The 24,738-nt window shown below is 39.9% G+C and overlaps 3 protein-coding genes across 6 annotated transcripts in view; all 3 read right to left on the reverse strand.

Moving 5' to 3' along the window:
- LOC144644869 (uncharacterized) overlaps positions 1-3,235 on the reverse strand; it is a 32,136-nt gene extending 28,901 nt beyond the window's left edge. For 2 of the 3 annotated variants that reach the window (XR_013569207.1, XM_078504421.1), the window contains exons 1-2: positions 2,822-3,235; positions 1,358-1,456 (exon numbers count right to left, since the gene is read on the reverse strand). Coding sequence is in view for 2 of the 3 variants with exons in the window: in XM_078504421.1 (XP_078360547.1) it covers positions 1,358-1,456; positions 2,822-2,943 (221 nt within the window). In the remaining variant the exon portion in view is untranslated. The remainder of the gene's footprint in view (positions 1-1,357; positions 1,457-2,821) is intronic. The other variant, XM_078504420.1, reaches the window with a different exon arrangement.
- LOC144644894 (guanine deaminase-like) lies at positions 309-23,896 on the reverse strand. Of its 2 annotated transcripts, XM_078504451.1 has the most exons (16): positions 23,747-23,896; positions 15,504-15,595; positions 13,558-13,729; positions 12,546-12,633; positions 11,620-11,722; positions 10,622-10,649; positions 10,026-10,133; positions 9,449-9,553; positions 8,962-9,059; positions 8,646-8,713; positions 7,809-7,958; positions 7,142-7,176; positions 6,971-7,054; positions 6,468-6,495; positions 6,251-6,366; positions 309-320 (listed from the first exon to the last, which is right to left on the reverse strand). In XM_078504451.1, the coding sequence occupies exons 1-15, from the start codon at positions 23,894-23,896 to the stop codon at positions 6,266-6,268; spliced, it is 1,410 nt and encodes a 469-aa protein (XP_078360577.1). In that variant the 3' UTR covers positions 309-320; positions 6,251-6,265. The 2 variants fall into 2 exon arrangements, with proteins under 2 accessions (XP_078360577.1, XP_078360575.1); XM_078504449.1 differs by lacking the exon at positions 309-320 and having other exon boundaries at positions 5,136-6,366.
- LOC144644856 (uncharacterized) lies at positions 21,231-22,962 on the reverse strand. The gene has a single exon (XM_078504404.1). The coding sequence runs from the start codon at positions 22,746-22,748 to the stop codon at positions 21,255-21,257; it is 1,494 nt and encodes a 497-aa protein (XP_078360530.1). The 5' UTR covers positions 22,749-22,962; the 3' UTR covers positions 21,231-21,254.
- Positions 23,897-24,738: the final 842 nt, after the last annotated feature.

A 24,738-nucleotide genomic window follows, 5' to 3' on the forward strand; every position in this document is an offset into this window, starting at 1 on the left:
TTAACATGGTCTGGTATAGGGTAAGGGTTTTAGAGTCCCAGTGGCACGCCCTCACCCCAAAATATATAGAGTGCCCCCCCCCGGACTTTTACTGATAATATGGTCTTTCGTAATTAATTGTTTTCAAAAAAGAGAGTTTTCGGCTTTAATTTTCACCTGGTTGAAGAAACATTGACCCATGAAAAGCATAAACCATAAATGATGCGACCCAAATGCTTACTGGGAAATTGGGGAAAAGTAATGGCCCTCTGTAACAGTGAACATTATAAATAAGATAGGTTAATTAGTGCTTCTTTTGGAAAACCATCTGTCAACAACATTGCCGCAATGATTTTATTTACGCCTCTTTCTCTTCCAAGTTTCTGTTCCTATTCTCTTAAACCTTAATTCTTCATACCAATGGTCAGTTTCCCAGCAAATGATACCCCTTATTCTAGATCAAAACCATCCAATTTTTATACACTATCCCAGACTAAACTGCTTGAAAACCAAACCCTTCACAGCAGCACATATACCTTCATAGCTCATTAATTTTATGGGAGTAAAGTCTGCTCAAGGGATCAGAAAAGCCAGATTATTCATCATCAGATGGCTGGTGCTTATTACATGTAACCCAACTTGTTTCTTTAGCATGAAGTAGCCAGCAATATCAATGCTACACTTCCTACAAGCTAGTATATTCGCTGGATAGTTCTAACAATAACATATTTGCTAAAAAAAAAAACAATTTTATACTTAGATAACAGAAGATTTTGAAACACATTTCAGAATAAAAATCAACGCTATTAAAACATGACGTTTCGGCGACGACATGTCACCATAATTTATCAAATGCAAATTTTACATGGTACAGAACTCATCCAATTCAGTTTCACACCCTAATTTAGTTTCACACTTTCTTTTTTATAAATATCGTTCTGTACCATGTAAAATTTGCATTTGATAATGGTGACATGTTGTTGTCGAAACGTCATGTTTTATAATAAGCGTTGATTTTTATTCTGAAATTTTATACTTCTCAGGTGGATGGATGGTGGTACTTTGAGTGTGTGTTTTGTCCATTGTCAGGGCATGTACATAACGTACAAATACTAAATGAACAATGTTGGGCAAACAATATACCAGAAAGGCACAGATAGACCCATTATTACCAGATAATTAATGTGACGAGGGGTCTCTCTTAACATGTGGTGCCAAATAACTTGCCTGGGCCCTTGCTTATCGGGCGAGTGAGGGTGAAAAATTACTTGCCCGGCAGGAAAATCGACTTTCCCAGACAACTGAATAAGCACTATTTTCAAGTCATGCATATCACTGAATGCCTCCCATAATGAAATCAGTTAAAATGTTGGTTCACCTGTATACTGTGCATCGTCCCCAGCCCCATAATCCACATTTTGTACTTGATTTTTTCTTCCAGCTCATCTGATAGGATTGCTTGTATGTCTGTGCAAAGCTGTTAACAAAATACAGTTCACTTTAGAATCACTGAAACATTATTTTGGGTTACAATTTGTTTGTCATAAAATGGACCACAGTTTTTGCAGTGGGTCAAATTTTGTTGTTGCTGTTGTCAGTTATAAGGCCAAACTGCTGTAGAATTAATCTATGCAAGCCAGAGAAAATTAACATGACGTTATTTGGGGATTTGGCAAGCACAGGCATTTGTATGATTCCTGTGCTTGCCTGTCAATCCAGGAAGAAAACAGTTAAACTACCATGCAGACCCTAGCCTGCATAGCTGGCGGGAGTCGAGTGCGAGTGCTTGCTTCCCTCGCGGCTCGCTCCAAATTCCTCGCGTCTCCGCGGCTCCCTCTCTTTGCTGTTCGCCGGCCCGTCTCAAAGCAAGCACTCGCACTCGAATCCCGCCAGCTACGCAGGCTATGCAGACCCAGTTTTTATATACTCTTGGAGCTTGTTTATCGACGGTGAAAGTCTGTCCCCACACCACAATATTCTGGAGGAGTTTTACAGTCACATGGCTCTTTAGCTAGTGCCAGTGCAGCTTACAACTGGTTTCCCTAGCATGAAGCCTGATCAGTATTAACACAGCTACTCCACTGTATAGTTTCCACTGCAAGTTGATTTTCTCCAGTGCCATATTTTGCGACAATTATTGTGGTTGGGACAATCTTCCAGTTATGGCCCACTGTATAATTATTTTTTGCCCTATGCATGGTATTTACAATAAGTTATTCAAAAGTAAATTAAAATGGTTATCATCTGTTGACATCAGATTATTATCATGAACTGTTTAACCTTTGAATTTTCAATTGATGTTTATAAATCACTGACAACAATTGAAGAGTTAATTTTGATGGTTAATCCCTCAAGCATGAGTGTTACACACAAATTCAAACCGACCATATGTTTAGTTTCGTCAAGAAATGTTGTCAATGTTTCTTGGTCACGAGGCTTATAAAGATATCTTCTATGAAGACTGGTAGTCACCCATCGCTGAAGCAAACAAAATATCTAATACGTCATGCAAGCTTACAAATATTTGTTATCCGTTAGCATAAAAATTTTGTAACATAACTTAAGTTTTATATATGAAAGATAATTTTCAGGCAAGCTCAACTAATATGGTTTGTCAAGGAGCATTCAAGCTTGCCAGTTTCTGACAGTTTTTCAGTTTTTGCACATGGCTAGCGGGAAACGGCAAGCGTTAAATTGAACAATAAGCTGTTTACAACATCTTAGCTTTTATTATAATTTAACGGTTGATCGACTTGAAGTTACTGCGCTAGCCAAGCCGAGAAGGAGAACCAACACTTACTTAGCACAACACAAAGATGTGAAGGAATTGTGAATGACAAACCTTTGAGATCTTGAACAAACGTTCGCTCCATTTCCCGCTAAAGATGCTCCACTTTCATCCACATAGGAGAGAAGAATTACGCTTACTGTACATGCACAAGCCCATAAGAAATAAATGCTCATTTTCAGATGTGAAAATGGTACTGTTGTCTTTGAACTGGACTTCAGAGGATACGAGTCAAACACGATTGCTCAATTCATGAAAGCCCATACTGCAAGGTAGTATCAATTTTCAACAGCACTCAAGAGATTTGTCGTGACAGTTTTAGGGTTATTTCCGGGTCAGTCGTATCTCCTCCATCTCGATTCCATTTCCACATTTTTTCTTTACATTCCAGGGTAAAAACCAAGATCTTGGTGCTATCAAATCAATAATACAATCCATTTTGGCGCGCACACCAAAACGAAACGAAAAGATGTCGCTCTCTCATGCTTGAAAGGGCGAGGGGGAGGGGAGGGTGAGGTGGGGGTTTTAACCAGAAGTTAAAAATATGTATGGTCTTAGAGGAAAAGTATCTTTCCACAAACATTTATGGTTTAGTTTCTGATAATTGTTTTTCCTTGATAGAAGTCTGAAAATGGAAAAATGAACAAATGGAACAGTTCGTACCAACCGGAATGAAAGGACTACCTAAAAACGTAATCCACAATTTCCGAACTGATTTTACGGAAAATTACCCGAAATTTCCGGGATTTTTGGTTAAATAGTATAAACTGGCGCCCCTTGTTTGGGGACATGACATTTTCCTCAGTAATTTATTTGTTTGTTCATTTTTTATGTGTATTAATTTTCTTTAGCCTGTGGCAGGCCAGAGTAGTAATAGGTGTAGTCGACAAATACCACCTTATTCTCAGAGTATTATTTTCGTGTTTTAAACCTCCCACCGTAATAACCGAAGCAAGCGAGGTTATCACGGTGGGAGGTTTAAAACACGAAAATAATACTCTGAGAATAAGGTGGTATTTGTCGACTACTAGCAAGCTAGGTTTAGCTTGGCTCTATATACCTTATTGTTACTTATTTTCGCGGGATATTAATTCCGCGAAAATGAAACGGGTATATTTCGCGGAACTTAAATTTCGCGATTTGGCCAAAAAAATACGTTTAAAGGAATTAAATTTCGCAAATTGGCAAAATACTGGTCTGCATTAACAAACAGTAAGTCTCAAAATTGGCAAAACTGATGTTAGTTTTCCCCAGCAATAGTTTCCAACAACACTAAACAAAACGAAAGTTAAAACAGTTTCAGATTTCCTTTGTAACAAAGTAGAGCTCTGCTGAAATGGAGGCCTGAAAATGTGAAAAGGGAAAGGTGCCAAACTCGGTGGAAAGACACCGTGGTGAGAGATGCTGAGCTAGCTGGAATTTATCAAGATCTGAAGTACGTGTGGCAGCGTACAGGGCGCAATGGCTCCCACTATTGCTTGGCAGTGTTACTTTTGATGATTTATTTGTTCGAAGGTGAGAATATGAAGTTGTGGTCTTCTTTGATTACGAAGGACGAATTATCCTTTAAAATTGGTATTTAAAAATACGAAGGAAGGTTGAAGGATTTGTTACGTCATGTCTGTGAATTAACGCGATGGAAGAAACTAAAATTGTCTTGAACGCAAAAGGGAACATAATAGTAGCCGGCGCCTGTGTAGTTTTCGAGCGCGCGTATGAAAGGCGGGAGACGGCCACTCTCGACATCTCGCGCCCTTTGCAATTTCTATGAAACTCTACAAGGCGCCTTCTACGCAGGCTATTAAAGATAGAGGATATTACATGGTTGCGCGGAGATATAAAATTTATCTTCGAGTGTTCAAATCGATATCTCCAAGCAACCATGTAATATTCTGTCTATTATATAAACCTACTAATTACGATGTTTTTGACGATTTTCCGAAGATTGCCGACCATTTTCCGAAGATTTCCGAAGATTTGCAAGATGTTGTCCAAAGGTCTTACGAATGTTTCCGAACATTTTCTGAACTTTTCCGAAGATTGCCGAGGAAGATCCGAAGATGTTTCGACTTAATATCGATTAACTTTGGCTCATTCAGCATTGGAACAGGGCAACTATGGGCAAACTTGTCAGAAAATGTTTCGAAATCGATATCTTCACATGTGAAAATAACATGTTATTTTCACGTGTGAAGATACGATTTTTTTGCGCGAAAGATTTCCTGGTATTTCACTGATGTTTATATAATAAACACTGTTCTTGCACATGTCGCTGATAAGTGGCCATTTCCTGAAGGAATAATGTTCCTTTGAATAAGAAACATTCAGAACTTGAGGGACTGCATGCAGACGACTTGTAAACTTTTACACAAAATTGCACTTTTTATTCAGTCCTTAGTTTGTAATTTCAACACAGAAACATTTCCCTGCATCCATATAATTTACTGTTTTGATAAAAATACAATAAACTTATTCCATGGTCCCAAAATACAAAACAAAAGGTATGAGAAACGAATGCATTATGAAGAAAAACCGAAACAACACGGACAATAAAACTTTTTCATCTGCCACCATGAGAGTGTCATCTTCCCTTACACTGTGAGTAATCAAAGTATTTTCCCTTCACTCCTTTAACAAAACCGAACATTGATATACAATTTAAATATTCTTAGTAATTCCAAATATAGTTGATATGTAATAAATACTCTTCGTTCAGTGACTAAGTAATCAGAACAGCTTTCCAATAAGTTTTGAAAGTAATTATAAGTTTACCTCGTTTTTGAAAAATGAACAACCACTTTAAATTTGTAACAAGTAGTCCAGCGGCTTAGCTCGAAATTTTGCTTGAATTGTGCACTTTTTGATACCAGCATGAAACTTGGCACACTGAAAGTGGTCGCCAGTTTCCATGGAAACCGTAATTTATAAAAATCAATGAAAATTCGTGAAATATTTGTTTGTCCTGGTTTAATACAAGTTTGGTGCTTGTATCAAAAATCGCACAATTCAGTAGCTAAGCCGCCGGACTAAAACACGTTTCGTTGAACGATCGAAACTTGTCTTGTTACGGGGGGGAGGGGGGGGGGGGCTGAAGGCTTTGTGATTTTCTTAGTTTTGTATTTGACTCATCGAATGTTGCGAACATTTACCCATGAAAATTGAGCCGGTCAATTAAGGGCGATTTTCTCGAATTATAAACCCAAGTCAAGAGCGGTTCAAGAAAACACAAAAAGGGAATTATCGGTAATTTTCACTCTGCCACTTATTAAATGTACTGAAGGCAAAAAGCCGTTTTACTATTTGGGTTTAAATTAATTTTAAAGGTAGGTATCCCTGGCTGAACAAACCGCAGTCATTAACTTGATGAAATCTTGGCTATATCCCCTCCCTCTGTCCCAAAATATCCCCCTCTGCATTTCCCCTGTAACTGCCTTCTGTCTCCCCCTTCCACCCCAGTATCCAGAGTCACAGGTCAAACAAGACATTCCAAGCGAACTACTAATCAATTTCTATGCATTCCGGTTGAGGTTTTGTGACAACATCTCGCCCAGAAACAAGTTTGCCCGCCACGTACACTTGCTGAATATTCCGGTCATCCCCTGCAAAAAAAAAAAAATACATATTATTTTACAAAATGTTTAGGAAGAAGAAAGGCACGTCTTGAAGACTAGTGACACAAGAGTTTTACTCCATTACTCACCAAGAAAAAGAAACTTTTGGACTACATCCTGGAGAGGGAAAGAGCAATAAATGACTGTAAATACAACTAATTTAAGTGAAATTAAAACGATAGTTAGATTTTAGACAACTGGACCTACGGCCTCGTTGGCTAATATTCTGCGCGATTTTACAGGACAATTGATAAATATTTTTTATTTTGTTAATAAAATAAATGCAAAACCAAATAAATCACATGACCAATTTCCAATCACCACAAATGCAAATAAGGCAATGAACCAATCAGAGCTCGAAGCTATGCTAAACGCGGGAAACACGCAACCGGCGCGCTCACACCAAGCGCGGGAAACACGTAACTGGCACTAAGCGCGGGAATGAATGGATAAAAAACTTTATGAGTGTCAAAAACACATAGCTAGGGAAGAATCCCTTACTAATTTGGGGACACGTGCACATGATTAAAAAAAAGTGAAACACGCACCAGCACATTCTAAGTGATGATTCAAAGAGATTTAATAATCATACCTGTAAGTCATCTGCATTAAAACAATCAAATGGTGCATCCGGGGCATCAGCGTCAATAACTAATGCATCAAAGTCTTTACCGACCTAAGAGTCAATAACCAGGATGTCAAATGTTTTGAAGCAGTCGTAAAAAGGAAAAACTGAAAAATGACAGAACTGAGCTCAACTTACCTCAAAATTACCAATCTTGTCATCAAGACCCAGAACTAAACCAGAATTAAATCGAACAAATGGTCAGTGCCTATTATACCGGTTTATCATAATACACCTGTATTATGTTTCATCAGTGTTTACAATTTGACTCACTGGCATACAACTTTGGGCAGAGAAGGCATCCTGCTATATACGAATTGACACCGGTGAAATTTTGCTCATTACGTGAAATACTAAAGGAGATATTGGCTTAAAAAAACTGCAAAATTGTTGGGTGACGAAAGTGCTAATGACCCCGTACATTCCATGTCACACACACCCAGGTGTATAAATGGGTACCGGCGAAATTACAGCTGGGGGAAACTCTGCAATGGAAGGCTAGCTTCCCATCCAGGGGGAGTAGAAATGCAACTAGTCGCTTCATGCTACGGAAACCAGGATAAGCTCCGGCCTGATGGGTTACTAAGCTTGAACACAAACTTCACCACACACACATGAATATTTAATACATGGGTTCAAATTTCTTGGGACAGTTACATGTAATTGTGCCAAGCACTTTCTATGTACAGAGTTGACATTTTTGTATAGCTCGATCAGAAACTGGAGCGCTTATTCTAATGAAACAAATGTCTGTTAACAAAGATTTACCTACAGTGTAAATTCAGCAATTATGTACATGACTCACCTTGACTTCCCCCAAGGGTAGCAAGGAAGAAAGCTTCTTTAAAACTCAGTGGTTTGAACCCGTCTGATTTGCCAAAACTGAAAACATTTGATGCCTTGACACAGTCACGAATAGCTACCAACATTGATGGTGATTCACCGCCAGAAACATCTAAAAGAGTTCAGGGAAAAGGGATTAGGAACAAAATAAATTAATTTTGTTAACTTAAAACCTAATTTTCTATTCACTAAAATACAAGTTTATGTTCATGTAACTCCAAGACTTTCTTCACATAGCATCAAATGTTGTATTCAAAAAATGGAAAAAGAAAATGTAAGGTTTATGACGAAGTTAACATGTGTCTTTGAGCTGTGGCTAATAACAAGAGATATGAGTCTGATGGGAATTCATAAAGTTCAAGATGAATTCTTCAAGACATTGATAAGATAACATTTACTGTAGCATTGATTGACTGCTCAATTTATAAAGAACGTTGTACAAATGGTGTGTGGTTCAGCTGCAAACTAATTAGTTCCTAGTTTTTTTGGTAAAAGGTTGTGAATTCACTCTCTAACCAATCACAGCAAACGTACTATCTCCTTTAACCAACCAACCAATCAGAAGAGGTCTCCTGTACATGGCAACAGTTATGTTTTCCCGCGCTTTGGCAAAGGTTATATGTTTTTCCATGCTCGACAAAGGTTATATTTTCCCACACTTGGCATTGGTTGCAGTGATTTGTTGTGTTTTCCCGCGCTAGAAAACTGTTGTATATTTTTGCTTCCAGTTCTGTCAGGTTCAATACACTATTTATATTTGCTATGATGATGAAAAGTACAAGACATTTAATCAGTTTACCTGTGCCTAATCCAACTTTCATTTTCATGTTCAACATGTGCCTGACATCAGCAACGCCACTTCTGATACTGTAACGAAATGGAAACTGATATACAGTGGTATGCGATGGACTAGCATCCCATCCAGGGGGGAGTAGCAATACTCCTAGTCGCTTAATGCTACGGAAACCGGGATAAGCTCCGGCTGTATGAGCGTCATGGCTCGGACACAGACTTTACCATGCTAGCTACTCCTTTGCTTCATTTTTGGTTAAAAAAATGATAACTGCCAACCACATTTCAAATTGAGATAACATGGAGATAGTTGCAGTACTTACTTAAAATTGGATGATGGGCAGTGGGCAACTGCTGAACTTTTTTCTAACATGAGATTGAGTTCTTCCTCAGTTGAGTGACAGCAGTGGGCCATGTATGACTACAAATAATTCAATAATTAGCAAAACGTAAGTAACGTGCAAAGTAGCCTCAACCTTGTTCCCAGGGTCTCTCGTTCCCTGCTCCTCTCTCACTCTTGAGGGGGTGGGGAGAGAGAGAGACCCTGGAAACGAGTTTTTAAGTAGCCTGTTTCAGGCTCAAAGTAGTTGGGGGAGAGCAAAAAACGTTGGCGATCGAGTGGGGGATGGGAAAAAACGAGGGGGAAGAAGGCTAAGAGAAAATGAGCACAGCAAGCAACTTCCTTTCATAATTCAAGTGGTTTAATAGAGATGAACCTCGGCAGGAAAAAAAGAGAACGTAATTTGCAGGTAATGATAATCATCATGTCTCATATCTATAGCTTACTGATAATTTTCATATTTGACCTACCTTACTGTTTAGTAAGTCATGGTTGTCATACACCTTAGTGTAGCTATGATCTGGATAGTCCTTCTTAACCATGGATATTTCATTCTTTGTTTCATTTAAGTGACTCTAGAACAACAACAATAACAAAATAAATAATTAGATACAATCAATATTTTAAAATTGCATGAATGAGCTTGTGAAAATCTATTTGGTGCAAAATAACATCTATTAGCAAAATTAAAAGGCAGCTGCCTAGTCTTCCTCGCAGCCATCTTTAGTGTCGTCGCGCAACCCTCCTCCATGATGGCACTAAAAATGGCTGCGAGGGAGATTACAGCTGCCTGACTAGTCTCCAACTTTTCATGGAATCGGTCAGAAGTTAAGAAACAAGTGACATGAATCAAATAAACATATTATTAGAATTACGAAAACAGGAATTGAGGTTTTAGATAATTTAAACTGTCATGAATTGTTTCCTTAGGGACTATAAACCTGCAATCCCCTTAAGTTTATGTTTCTAGGGAACAGTTGAAAACTTCAACCAAACCTTTCCCAGTACCTATGCCTAAATAAGTGGTTATTGTTGTTAGAGCTGTACCTGAATGGGAAGATCATATTTCTTTGCAAGATGTGCTAACTCCTTCATCAGATCTGACGTACAAGACAACACAAATCTTGGAGTAACAACAGGGGTGATGAGGGGATTCTACAAAACAGACACAGAATATAAAACAGTTAAATACACTGTAGTAAATAATAAAGATGGTAAATTTCTTTGCAAGATGTGCTAACTCCTTCATCAGTTCTGACGTACAAGACAACACAAATCTTGGAGTAACAACAGGGGTGATGAGAGGATTCTACAAAACAAATATAAAACAGTTACAGCAAGGCGCCCAAATGAGGAAAACATTGAGATTCTCAGGAAACATTTAGATTCTCCGAAAACAAAATTAACTGTTTCCCTCAGAACAGTCATTAAGTGTATAATATGGACCAAGGTCATGCTAGTTCAGTAACATCAATGTGATGCAATGTCTTTTTAGCTTATGGATGATGTGGTGATGTTTAGTAATGGACCTCAATGGCACTCATTCCATTCTGTTAACTAACTTATACATTAAACCTGCATTAATTTATCCATGAGCGTTTGATTTTGTTTTCAAAGCATGTAAGGAGTGAGATGTACAATACCTTTAATTCCAATATATGATTGATTATCCTGTCACAATGACATATTAAAATAACTGTCAGTAATATATCATGTAAATGCCTTCCTGTGTTAGGTCATTTACAAAATGAACCAGAAGAAAGTATGGAAAAAAAATACAAGCATGAATTCTACATACATGTAAAATTTGTTTATAAACGGCATTAATTCCTACTTAAAATTAGTTTTATAAATGGAAACACCTGCAGGGACCTATTTCAGCTAGGAAAGTGAAAGCAACAAATTATACTGCTAACACTTTCAGCTTTCCTTTACACTTTCTTGGCCCATAACTGCTAGATAATAATATGTACATGTATGACCCAAGAGCAAAGTGCACTGGACATAAATTGACAGGAAAACACTTGATCCATATCTTATGGTACTGACTGGAGAAAAAACATTACAGAGGGAAGGGCGGAGTTTAGTTTCTAAGGCTGGGGCAATACATAGGCGGCAGAGCAGGGGGTGGTACAAACGAAAACTTGGGGGGCTCAGCTCCCCACAAAATATCGCGAGCGCATTGTAAAATTGGTTTGTCAAGATATTCTGTCTCATGAGTGAGTTCAAACATCTTTAAAACTTTCTTGGAAGTCTTCAGGAAACTTTATTTCTCTTCGGAAAAGTTTGAAAAATCAGCGGAAACGTTCATATGGACTTCGAACAACAATCAAAGAACCCTTGGAAATCTTTGGTCTAGAAACTACACAGAAAACAAATGAAAAAAGTTGCCCCAAATATGAAAACCTGCCGACTATTCTTAGGTCAGTCTTAGCCCCACTGCCCACCCTCCATGTTTCAAAATGCTTTGTCGCTTCTGCGATACTGCTGTGGTTGTGCAAAATACCAAGAAATTTGGTAAGAGAGATTGCAAGCCCTATTTCCCTATTTTTGGGAAAAACAATGATGATGATGATGAGCTTAAGGACATTTTATAATAATAATAATAATAAAAATGGTCTTTATTGATTACCAATAGTACCTTTCTGCATCCTTTATTGACTGCTCTGTTGTCTCAACATAGTAGTGAGGGCTGTTTCTATCCATACAAACTTTTCCTACATAGGCTCTCTGTCCAAGTTCATCTATTAAATCAAATAGTTTTAATGACAAATAACCGGTAATTAAAAAGATAATTAAAAGTAGATAAAATGCAGTTAGACATAAAGTAAGCACACACCAAAGAGGAATGTCAAAATTTTCGCCAGATTTGTGGGTGTGGTCAAATTCACATTTTGTTGTTAAAAATTAGAAGAACTACACAGAAAAATAATATTTATCAGAGCTCTGGAAGAGGTAATTTAAGTAGGCTTGATACGTGTTAAAATGATAAATATTCTATAATAATAGCAACTGTCCTTTGGGAATGTACATGTATCATTAGTAGATCCATACAGCTGTTTGCAGGAGTACTACAGGTGTAGTGTACAGTAATTTTAACTGAATAAATTGCTGGCACTTGGGCTCCTTTCTGCTAAAATAATACAGTGCTGGCCTACTTCTTACAGGTTTGGATCAGTTAAATGAATGACTTTCAAATTTTTAGAGATTTAAGACACGTTTCTGCTCTAGCCTGCCAGTAAATGCAGCTGATCAACATCAGGTCAAACATTGGGATAATTAAGAGATCATGTTGTTTACTTGAATTTACATAAATGATAGAGCAACGTTTCGATGACTACCTTTTGGATAGCAAGTCAAGATGTACCCATTTATACTGCTGCATCGACAGAAACCTTGAAGGGTACAGTATCCTGCCCAGGAACACAATGGAACAACTAGCATAAAGCTCACTCACTCACTCACTGCCCATTGTGCCCACTGGCACGTAGGGCAGCATAAAGCTAGATCCCTTGATTTGGAATCCAAGGGCCAATGCTTCATCCTAACATAGTCTGTTGCACTCACCTATAATATCACAAAGAATTTCTGTGGCCTCGTAGTGAATAGTAGCAAAGTATGATGCAGTTGTTGTGCCATTCTTTAGAAGTCTTGTCTATGTCAATACAATTCAAACAAATGTCATGTTTTTTCAATATTGGGAAAATAAAATGTTTGGTACATTTTTTAACACTGTCAAAGGGTAGCCTATGTACAGCCGTCCCAGGCGAGTCGGACAGCTGTACATAGGCTATCAAAGGACAGAAACTTGCAAAAAAAACAAGAAAAATACTTCAAGGATAAGGCTCTAATTTAATAGAATAATAATAATAATAATATTAATAATAATAATAATAATAATAATAATAATAATAATTGTTAAAGTGAAAATAAATGAAGAAGCATTCTCAAGTTAAATACTTGGAAAAACATTTTCCGAGTTCCCCCAACGGGAGTCAAACCCATGACCTTCCTACCGGTTGGACGCTCAAACCACTGAGCTATGGGAGACTCGTGGTGAGCGAGCCAAGGTCATATACTAGATTCTTATGTGTGACACATGTCCTGCCATAGCTGAAGGCTCAATATGTCGAAATGATAAATGTGAATAAATGTTAAGTGGAATGGTGATATAATTTTTATAATAATATAATATATGCTGTATAATAACAAAAGTTACAATGGTAAAAATATTTAAAAAGAGCTAAATACAGGAATAAGAATAAAAATTAAAAATTTGTTACAATAGATCAAGGAGTTCTATACTTAATCAGTATCCTTATGATTTACTAAATGTTTTTGGAGCTTTACAAAAAAGGGAGACATGGACTTGTAGGTGCCATTATTCAAATCAATTTGGTTCCGATGAGGAGGATTAAAAAAATAAAATGTCTTGTTTATTTTAGGGAATGGAATAATTATCAAATACATTGTGGCACTTTGTTCACCCCACAACATACTCCTATACCAGTGGCAGTTGTTCACCGTGTCTGTCTAAAATATCATTTTTCTTAAAAATTATTGTTACTACTGAACTCACCACTACTTTTCTGTATGCATGCTCAGCAAATTCTTTGTTTCTAAACCTTGATTCTGAGGGAAAAGTATATTTTTCAAGCCACCCTAGGAGAGGTAAGTCATAGCCTGTACCAGTGAATACATACTGTGGAGCATGGATGTGAGTGTCAACCAAACCTGGCATCAAAAATTGTCTGCAATAATAATAATACAGAAAAGAAAACATGTGTAAACATAAAGAAACATCTGGTGGTGAACCAGTGGCAAAAACTTCTGATGTTAAACTCTCACTCCTGTAACATGAAGTTTACTAGGAGTATATACACGTTGTAGTTTGTTTTAATTAAAAAACAAAACAAAATTCAATATGTATGCTACAATCTTGGACAAAACTGTTGAGACACTACAATTGTTTTAGGGAATACACACTGTTTCTTTGTTTGCCTCTCCCTCCCCCTTCCAATGTTGTTTTGAATCTAAAACCATCTTGAATTGTTACAATAAGGCCAACTTTGCATACAACACTGGAAAAGGGGGAAGGGGAAATAATAAAGTATTAATCACATTCTAAAAAGAAACCTTTAAAAAGGTTAGCTTTAGTTTTGCACTGAATTAACTGTGGTCTAAACTATTTTTGTCCAAGAATGTAGTGAAAATACATGCACTTTCTCTAATATGGTATTAAAACAAATGCTATGGTCCAACTTGGCTTTTGGAAAAATAAATGTTGTTTCAGGTCTAACAAACTATTGACAGATCTTTCTGAACCATAAAAGAACCCCGAACCCATTTGAAGTCCCAATAAACTTTGCAACTTCAATTTTTACAAAAGACCCCCTCCTCAAACCCAGCCAAGATGGTACATTAATGCCATTTGTCAACCATGACAGGAAACAGGCAACTAAATAAGTCAGAGTAAGCCTCTTCCTCTCTCTATATTTTTAAATAGATTTAGCCAAGCCTAAAAGCGGAGCTCCCAATCTACCGACCAATAACAGAAAAAATATACCACTTGAGCCCACGATCCAATGTCAACCATTATTTGGTCAGCGGGAAACTTCAAAAAAAAAAACATTCGACCGAGTTCTATATGTGAGCCCGCGATACGGTCATGTGATACTGGTCAGTGGATACCTTGTTTTGACAGCTGTCAATTGACCATGACATGATGTCCAATATCAAAGATGTAAGCTGGCGTTAAGCATAATTAATAATGGTAATAGGACTGAGTGGAGTCGGTCTGTAATCATACGAGTGATTAACAAAATCGGATGACCGCAAAGCGGGAGTCCGATTTGTTTAATCACGAGTATGATTACAGACAGAATTGGACGACATGAAGTCCTGTTACCAATTAATCAAAACTATGACAAAATTTGAGAAACAAACTAACCTTTAGTCAAATGGTTTAACGTTATTATAAAAACTGAAAAACATAACAGTTTACTCAACAAAATGCACAACAACAGCGCGCGCAAAATGACGCGTACTGTCCAATTACACAGGCATGTCGTGTAAACTGTCCTATTACACTGTCCAATTACAAGCATGACGCGTACACCGTCCTATTAGTGCTCAAATCAGGCTGCTGATAACCAATCACCGATCGAGAATTTTGTTATAGTTTTGATTTAACCGATTTCTGGAGTATGGCCGCCATGTTGGGGCTACTTCGTCGTCGTCGCACGCACCCACGAGCCATGCCGCTAGCCATGATGACCATGAAAAACCAAAAGCATGGGTCTGTTAATTTTCTATGGGTATGGGGCTCTGCTCTGCGGCCCGAAGGCTCCGCTAATATTTTATACATTAGGTGACCAAATGACATGCATGGGTGTGACATGGTCCTGTATAGCTTATACACCATAGCTTATGTATAGCTTATACACCTCAGGGGAGTAAAGACTGTGCAGTTATTAATTATACAGATATAACTCCTAATAAATGAACATATGGAACATACAAGACCTGTCATGTTTAAGAGTTATCACATCTTTTTCTTGAAATCCAAACTTTCTTGCAAGATCACCAACTCTGGAAGCATTATCAATGAAAACTATCTGTGAAAAAAAAGTTACAGTTAGATAGTTGGGAAAATTAAACATTGACAAGATTGGTGGTAAGAATACCATAATTTCTCATTTGTGTAAAGTGCCATCTTTAGCAGATGATAAATTACCTTTTTTCCAAAGATTTAGTGTCTATTTAAATTAGGGACTTCTTCCATTTTTATCTGATTTTGGTTATTTCAACTGTTAATTTAAGAAAATTATTTTTAAATTTTAGGTCCAACACTGCCTGCTTAGGGGTGAGGAGGGTAGGTCACCTGTACTAGTTTTAGTGATAACATAAAAAATTACTAATTTTTTTTATGTTACCACAAAAATAAGTACAGTTGAACATCCCATAAGTGGACACTCTTGGTTCACTCTTGGTTCACTCTTGGGACCTGAAAAATGTCAACTTAGGAGAGGTGTCTTTTTTATGGGAGGCTAAAAATGTGGTGTTTGCATGTAGCTGGAACCGTGTCTTAGTGTCTGCCCCCCATAGGAGGCATGAAGTTTTAATTATTAACTGCAGTTCAAGTATATGCACAAAATGGAACATACAGTTTGAACACATTTTTGCTCTAAAAGCTTTGATATTTGCATCTTTTGGTCCCGTTCAGTACCAAGTATGTTCACCAAGTGCAAGGATGTTGTAAGGGCCAGCTGCTGTCGAATTTTAACAGCAAAAAGAGGACTTAAATCCGGGTGAAGTCTTGTATGAAAACAAAGACTTGGGTAAACTTTAAGAGCTACCAAAGCCAAAGAAGCCAGCTGGGCGTGTCGATGAGCCGGCTAAGTATTTTTTTAACTACATCCCTGCCAGTGCATGTCCAAGTACAGGTACTTGGCAATTGACATAGATTTTTTCTTCTTTGCATGTATAAGTATGCAAAAAAAATCTAATGAAGTTAGAACAAAATAGGCAGGCATCACACTGATGACTGATCACATTTTGTAAACAACAGACTAACTTGGAAATGTGCACTGCTTTGGGCTAACATTACTAAAGATATAAAGTGCAAAGTCTTACCACAATAATTTATTCATTCACCTGAACACATGCATAACATTAATTTGGATGAAAACATATCCTGCTGATTCATAGAAATGATTTCTAACAAACTTGGAATTACTTAGCATCTGTTTCGGGCACTTAGTTCTGCCTTATTTTTAAATCAACCTGAAAATGGTCAACATTCATAATCTGTTCACAGGTAATTTGCCTGACGAATCACACATTTGATTCTTGCGTTTGGTTCGGCACAGTTGTAGAATCATACGAATTATTCTTTATGATTCTCCACAATAGTAGAATATGTCATTGTATTCGGAAATAATTTTGTTGTGTGCAGAATCAAACACTAACGATCTAGTGCATTTCACAGGTCTGTGGAATCAAGCGGGAATCGCGCGTATTATTACTTATCATTCTCCGCAAAAGAAGAATACATCGCCGTTGTATTCGGAAAATAATAATTGTGTATCCTGTAAAATAGTTAAAATAAATCCAGTTGTATCCCGATAATTCGAACCTTCCGCTATCTCGAATCTTTTCAATTCCCCTCCTGCCTCCAGGTCATTTTCCTACTACGTTTAACCATCGATAACTTTATCTTCCGTATACCAGTAATTCCAATCTTCTCGATTTCCTCTGAAGGCTTGAATTGTCTGTAGAATCAAGCGGGTTGACAAAATCGTCCAGCTGCAGTTTTACAGAGAATATATTTCGCCATCAAATCTCAAAAGATGTTACCCAAGAACGCATGGCTACAGAAGCGAGGCACTTACCACTTGACTGTGTGGCTACACAGTTGTTTGAGTCTTATAAACTACAGTAGCTACTAAACATGCAAACAGTAATTTAAATAAAACGTGGAATACTTCGCGAAACAGAGCGAAAGCTGCTGCATGCCTATACATTCTAATTGTTTTCAACCTACCGCATGCATCTGACTTTCCAATAAATTATATGCCTGATTCTTCAGGTGGTTTGTCAAATGAATATTTATTCCAATGCTCGATTCGACAGATGAATGTTTGATTCTATTAAAGGAAGACAATCCGCCCAATGCTGCTTGTCGGCAGCGTTTGCGCGATGAAAGTCAGCAGTGGAAAGCTCCTCTTATTACTAGTCGCACTTTACCCCCATATATCAATAAAATAATCAGAACTCCTTCGCCGGTCCTTAGTCTGTTACCTTCACTGTCTACCTGCACTTCGTGTCCACAATACTTACACCAGGAAATTGAGCCAGCACTGCAGTAATCCGTAAAATGCGGTAATTTTCATTTGTGCCTCCGAGACCGGGAAATATTAAAATGCGATGGCTTCAACTAAATCAGTGACTTATTACACAGGTATGTAGAATCAAACAACAGGCTAAAATATCTATATATTATACAATTATTCTTCGAGGCAATCCTATGCGGAATCACACGATTTATTTCCTAAGTTTACAACCATGCGTAGAATCGTTTGGATTTGATTCAGCCAAATTGTGTATGCAATATCATTCACGCAACTGATAAAAGGGTACCTTTACGCACCTATTAATGCTCAGAGGAAATATCTGATTTGTTTATATGCACGCATGCTCAGTGATGTCATGGACAGCATAGATGGTACCACAAGTGTTGCAGGTTTGTAGTCCTTATAACTCACAGGAACTTCACTGTTAACCATCGAAGATTAATGGATGTTCCTGTAACGATTTGTGTACTGAAGGCTTGTAAAGACTCAGGAGATTGTGGACATTAGAACTGATTCGTTTTAATGAGATCGCCAACCCGAATGTCACACAACAGGGAAGCCCATTGCGTAACAATAAAGTAATCACATGACAATCATGGGGCATCTCGATACACCCTTCCTCTTATACAAAAATGAAGAACAAAACACAATATTTCGACATTCCCTAAATATAGTCCAATGCTCAATGTCATTGCTGCTAATCAGTGTCCCATGTTCCATGTCATAGCTGCTAATCAATAAATGCTCAATGTCATTGTTGCTAATCAATAAATGCTAAATGTTCCCATCTGCATCTAAATCAAGGTGTAACATAATCATTCATCCAAGATGGGGGGTGACAGCTCCGGCTGGACCTGCGGGGGCTGGGAAGGGCCGAAGAGCTCTGCGGCATTGGCGCTTCCGCAGGCTCACTTGAGTGAGGTGTGGGTGTGGCCACTTGTGTGGGTGTGGCCTGGTTCTGTTCCCCTGGGACTGTTAGGGTCAGGTCAGGGTCCACCTGCTGGTTATCCTTGTTTGGGGCTTCATCTGACATGATCAGTTGACGGCGGTTCCGTCTGTAAACAGAATCGCCGATCTGCACTTTATAGCTTCGCGGACCAGCCTCACCGACACAGGTGCCTGCCGTCCATGTGGTGTTCCCTGGCAGTCGCATACGCACAGATTGTCCAGTTGCGATTGGCTGGAGTGGCTTAGTGTGGCTGTTGTAGAAATGCTGCTGCCGACGCTTCATGCCCATCATGGCTCTGGTTTCTCCTTCTGTCGAGTGTCGTGGCTGAAGCAATGTACCGGACACCGGCAACAAGGTCTTGCAACGGCGACCGAAGAGGCGTTGTGCTGGACTGGTTCCAACACCTTCCGTTGGTGTATTTCGCCAATCAAGTAGGGCAAGGTACTCAGACTGACCGGATGCTTTGCACTTTTTGAAGAGGCGCTTGACCGTCTGAACAGCATTCTCAGCCTTTCCATTGGATTGTGGGTAGCGAGGCGACGATGTGTTGTGCTCAAAAGACCAGGTTTCTGCGAAGGCTGCGAATTCAGCTGATGCAAATTGTGCACCGTTGTCCGTAACAAGGACATCGGGGATACCATATCTTGCGAAAACTTCTTTCATCTCTTTAATAACACTTCTGGATGTCACGGAGTTAATGCGGGCTACTTCAATGAAGTTGCTGTAGTAGTCTGTAATTACTAACAATGTACGGCCGTCCAGTTCACAGAGATCTGCAGCCAACTTTGACCATGGTCGCGCCACCATTTCATGTGGCAGTAGAGGTTCTTTGCCAGGAGCACTTCGATGTGCGAGGCAGACATCACACTTGGATACATACTCCTTTAGTTCTGTAGCCATACGAGGCCAGTAGAGGGTATCTCGAGCTCTCCGGATGCAACCTTCTATGCCTATGTGAGAGGCATGTGTGACAGCCATGAGTTCCTTCCGTAAAGCTGCTGGAACAACCAACTGCTGCCCTTTGAAAACGAGATCCCCCTGGACTGTCAATTCATCACGAAAGTCGAAATATGGGTACAGACATTCTGGGGTTTCCTTCCGGGTACCTGGCCAACCATTCTGTATGGTCTGGCGTAGTTGCTGTAACACTGGATCGTCCGCTGACGCATGTTTGATTTGCTGCCATCGTGCTTTGCTTACAGGGAGTAAGATTCTGTGGTCGATGTCCTCTAGCTCTTGTGAGAAGTGACAGGAATTGACTTCAGGGAGGTATGCTCGACTAAGGGTGTCTGCTAAGAACATCTCTTTTCCTTTCTTGTAGTTGATTCTCAGGTTGTACTTCTGTGTTTGCATCAGCATGCGTTGCAAACGTTTAGGTGCTGAATGGAGAGGTTTGAGTGCAATGTTCTCCAATGGCTTGTGGTCAGTTTCGATCGTAACCATGTCACGGCCAAATATGTATGCCTCGAACTTGTTACAGGCAAACACGATTGCTAACATCTCTTTCTCAATTTGGGCATACCTAGTTTCTGCAGGTGTAAGTGCCCGAGATGCGTAAGCCACTGGCTGACCGTTTTGTGTCAACGCTGCTCCTAATCCAGATTGCGAAGCATCACACTGAATTGTGACTTCTTCCTTCAAATTGTAGTACCGAAGCACCGGTGTAGTGGTGACGGCTTTCTTTAATGTGTCCAACGCTGTCTGTTGGGGACTTTCCCATAGCCAAACCACGTCGTTTTGAGTCAGCTCTCGCAGTGGCTTGGTTATATCGGAGAGATGCGGCAAAAACTTGCTTAGGTATTGTGCTAGACCTAACAGCCTCTGTACTCCAGCTTTGTCTGTGGGAGCAGGCATCTCAATTATGGCTCTGACTTTGGATGGGTCTACGCGCAAACCTTCATCTGTGGCTATGTGCCCAATGAACGGCACCTCTTTCTGCCTGAGGGTAAACTTCTCTGTGTTAAGGACGACTCCTTGGGCTTCGCAACGCTGTAGAAATGCCATAAGGCTCTGGTCATGGTCGTGAACGGCTTCCAGATGGGTGTGTCCAAATCCAACAACCACAAAGTCATCTGCGATGACCTCCACACCCTGCAGACCTTCAATAAGTTCATGCATTCGTCGCTGGAATACTTCTGGGGCCGAGCTGATTCCAAAAGGCATTCTTTTCCACCGGAAACGTCCAAAAGGTGTTTGGAATGTGGTAAGGTATGATGACTTCTCGTCTAACACAACATGCCAGAATCCACTGCGAACATCTAACTTTGTGAAAACTTTAGCCCCGTGAAGGCGTGTAGCGACGTCCTCAATGGTGGGGAGGGGGTAATGTTCGCGAAGGATTGCTCGATTCAGGTCCTTCGGATCCAGGCAAATTCGTAACTTGCCATTTGCCTTGGGTACTACAACCATTGAGTTAATCCAGGCTGTAGGGGTTGTCACGGCTGTGATGATGTCTTGCTGCTGAAGGTCATCTTATGTCTCCTTGAGCTTGTCTCTCAATGCCACTGGCACCCGGCGGGGTGCATTCTGCACTGGGTCTGCTTCACTGTCAATTCTGATGCGATATTCACCTTCCATCTGGCCAACATTTTCTCTGAAGACTTTGGGATACTTTCGGAGGAGGTCTTCTTTGGAGAGGGGAGATTGGTTTGTTACCTCGCCTTTTATGCTGTCTAAAGTGTAAACAGGGAAACTCCCAGTGTTCGGTTTACGTAGTTCATCATTGTCCATGTACTTGATAATCTTCATTTCAATACATGCTTTTCTTCCCAAGAGCGGCCGTATTTCGGTACTGTCTACCAGTTTACAGTCGAGAAAGCCCTGGTAGTCACCACGACAGACGTGAATTTGAACTTCGCCTACTACAGGAATTTTCGAGCCACCATACGCTACGATCGCTGTCTGATATTGCTTCACATGCTCGAGGGTGACGTCTTTGGTCGCTTTCTTGTAAAGGTGTACAGGAATGACGTTGCATTGAGCGCCTGTGTCTGGTTGGAAACGTAAAAAGTTCCCTGACTTCAGCTTGAGAGTTACTAGCTGAGAATCATCGAGCTGTATTGCAGCGATATCGGAGATGCAATAAATTTCGTCACACTCGGTGTCTTCGGTTTCCTCGAGGTCAACAACTCTTGCTGTTTGGCTAATTTTGTTTCTATCGGCCCACGCTCCGCCCATGCACATGGCTGCGAAATGATTGTATTTTCCACACTTAGCACATCTTCTTCTAAATGCTGGACAGCTTTCCCTCCTCTTCAAGTCGTGTGCTTTTCCACAGTTCCCGCATTCCTTTGCAGCGGCGTTGTTGTCTTTTTGTGCTGACTGAAACCTGAAACCATTTCTTTCGCCGCTTGCACGAGGTTCTCTCTTGCTCGGATGATTTACGGCGTTCACTTGCTTTGTTTCAGGATTTTCTTCGACAACTTTCATCTGCTCGGCTGTGCTCTCTGATGTGCGGCAAATCTCGTCTGTTTTCTTCAGCGTTAGATTCGTTTCGCGTAACAGCTGTCTTCGAACCTTTGCATCTCTTATTCCAAATACCAGACGATCTCGAAGAAGTTCTTCTGGCGTAATTGTATCGAAGCTACAACCCTCGGCTAGCTTGCGTAGTGCCGTTCTGTATTGATCGTAGGATTCTCCAGGTTCTTGCACCCTGCGGTTGAATCTGTAACGCTCGAAGGGTACATTTTGTTGCGGTTTGCAGTACGTGACGAACTTCGTCAAGACTGGCTCAATTTTCTCTTTGTCGCCCGCGCGCGCCCAATCTGTAAACGTTGAATACACTTCTCGAGCCTCCTCGCCTATCACTGTTAGTAGAGTGGCAACTTGGATTTTCTCGTCCTTCTCGCTCAGCTCTGTAGCTAAAGCATAGTTTCTCCACGCTAGTTCGAATTTCTTCCATTTCTCGGCCGCGTTTGCATCGTGAATTTCAAGCGACGGAGGTGGCGGCAAATGTGATGTCGCCATTCTTTAACAATGTTCCACTAAGGTATCTAGACGAAAGTTCGATCCCGTCGCTGCCACCATGTAACGATTTGTGTACTGAAGGCTTGTAAAGACTCAGGAGATTGTGGACATTAGAACTGATTCGTTTTAATGAGATCGCCAACCCGAATGTCACACAACAGGGAAGCCCATTGCGTAACAATAAAGTAATCACATGACAATCATGGGGCATCTCGATACAGTTCCAGACGAGTACACTACTCAGGAGACCCATGCCCACTGCTGCAGCTTATGCGGAAACAGTGGCTGGCTCAAAGCAGGGGTAACTTTTTACATAACATACTTACCTACTTTGTGACTAATAACTCAGCAAAGAAAGCCACTAAATGTTTTTTTTAATAAATATTTAAGCTTATGCAATATTCTCCAAAATTTCGGGTTTTTATTCAATAATAATGGCTATTTGATTCTTCGAATTCACCGTATGATTCTACACGAGATTTCATGTTTTTCGCACATGATTCTTCACATTGTTTCTCGAAAACGTTTGATTCCTCGCATAAACAAAATAATATTTCACGTGTGATTCCACAAATGAACATTTGATTCTTCGAATATGCCGCATTCAAGCGCTTGATTCTTCAGCTGATTTCTGTGAAATCATACGCGTTTGATTCAACAGTGGATATCGAAACAACTGTAGAATCAATTGTGGAATACATCGATTTATTCATCAGGCAAATTACCTGTGGTTGTCTTTTCCTTGAGACGTATTAAAAAGTGAACAACCAACATGCCTCTTAAAAAAAAGCTGGGATGTAAATGATTGAAAATCCTTCTAAACCATTAAACACTATAAAATAAGTTGAAAGCCTATTTCACAGATCTCGGAACACTTCTCGCTAAAATACTGCTCTTGGCGGAAAAAAATAATTGACTTAATTTTAGTATTAAACTGAGAACGCCGGTGAGATACGATCATGGTTGCCCTGAAAAGCCAGTTAAATGGAATCATTTACCTTTCCATCATCATCAACTCCTATGATCCTCTTCTGACATATCTCCATCATATTTTCCACAGTAGAGTGGATCAAAGTTCCAGAAAACACATGCCGTATGCTGGACTCGCAGCGAGTTGTTTTTGGCCGTGGTTCCACTGCTTCCGCCATTTTGAAATAAAATTCTGGGGAGGACTGAGGCAGACGGCTGGAAATCTGACTCGGGCTCAGACTCCCTCGGCTTCCGGTTGGATGATCCAACGACGACCGCAACCCGGTCAACTCCGAAACGAGCCTCGTATTGGGGGTGTTCAAATATAAATATAATACGTAATGTTTACTCTCACTTCGTAGGAAACATCTGGTTAGGACCGCGCTCAGTTCACCAGTCTGATTGGTTTTGCATCAATCAGCGGCTTCCCGCTCCGCTGGTCACCCCCGGAAACTAAGGGGCATTTGTCGAGATTGTCAGATTCATATTTGATGCCCGAGGGTGTGGAAGAAAGTATCACATAGAGATTGAACCCGTCTAGGGACAGACCCTGGAAATTTGTCTGGTGAGCGATTAGACTACGAGCAGTTCTTATTTTTTTTTTCGCAGAGTCCGTCGAGCTTGAAGCGAATTTTTTTTCGAAGAGTCCGTCGAGCGTGAAGCGAAAAAATAAATTACCGCGCGGGGAGAGGTGGCGAGGCGAGGCGAGAAGCGAAAAAAAATATTATTTTAGGGACTGCTCGTAGTCTAGTGAGCGGTATACACTATCGACGATTCCCGGATGTTTTTCAAGGTGTCCACTTCACGTCCTTTTTGCTCAGATTGAAGTAAGAAGAAAGGCAACGAACATTGAGGGTCGTTTTCTATTTTGAGGAGAACAACTTCACGTGTATCACATATTATCCCAGGGACTTACAGCGCTCGAAAACTATGCGTAAAATTCGTACATTTGTGCGTTAACGGGAACACTTCGCTTGTCCATATTGTTGCACCCAGAGGGATAGGATTTGTCAGAATTCCT

This window comes from Oculina patagonica, chromosome 2, assembly GCF_052425735.1.
Source record: "Oculina patagonica isolate OP01 chromosome 2, crgOcupat, whole genome shotgun sequence".
Classification (NCBI taxonomy): domain Eukaryota; kingdom Metazoa; phylum Cnidaria; class Anthozoa; order Scleractinia; family Oculinidae; genus Oculina; species Oculina patagonica.

What these genes read in the sequence shown, in the direction of transcription:
- LOC144644856 (XM_078504404.1), bottom strand. Translation starts at nt 22,748, where the DNA reads ATGGCGACATCACATTTGCCGCCACCTCCGTCGCTTGAAATTCACGAT.
- LOC144644894 (XM_078504451.1), bottom strand. Translation starts at nt 23,896, where the DNA reads ATGGCGGAAGCAGTGGAACCACGGCCAAAAACAACTCGCTGCGAGTCC. An exon ending in GAGTTGATGATGATGGAAAG is followed by an intron (nt 15,596 to 23,746) that starts GTAAATGATTCC and finishes TTTTTTTCACAG; the next exon opens with ATAGTTTTCATTGATAATGC. An exon ending in TGCCCATCATCCAATTTTAA is followed by an intron (nt 8,714 to 8,961) that starts GTAAGTACTGCA and finishes ATTTCGTTACAG; the next exon opens with TATCAGAAGTGGCGTTGCTG.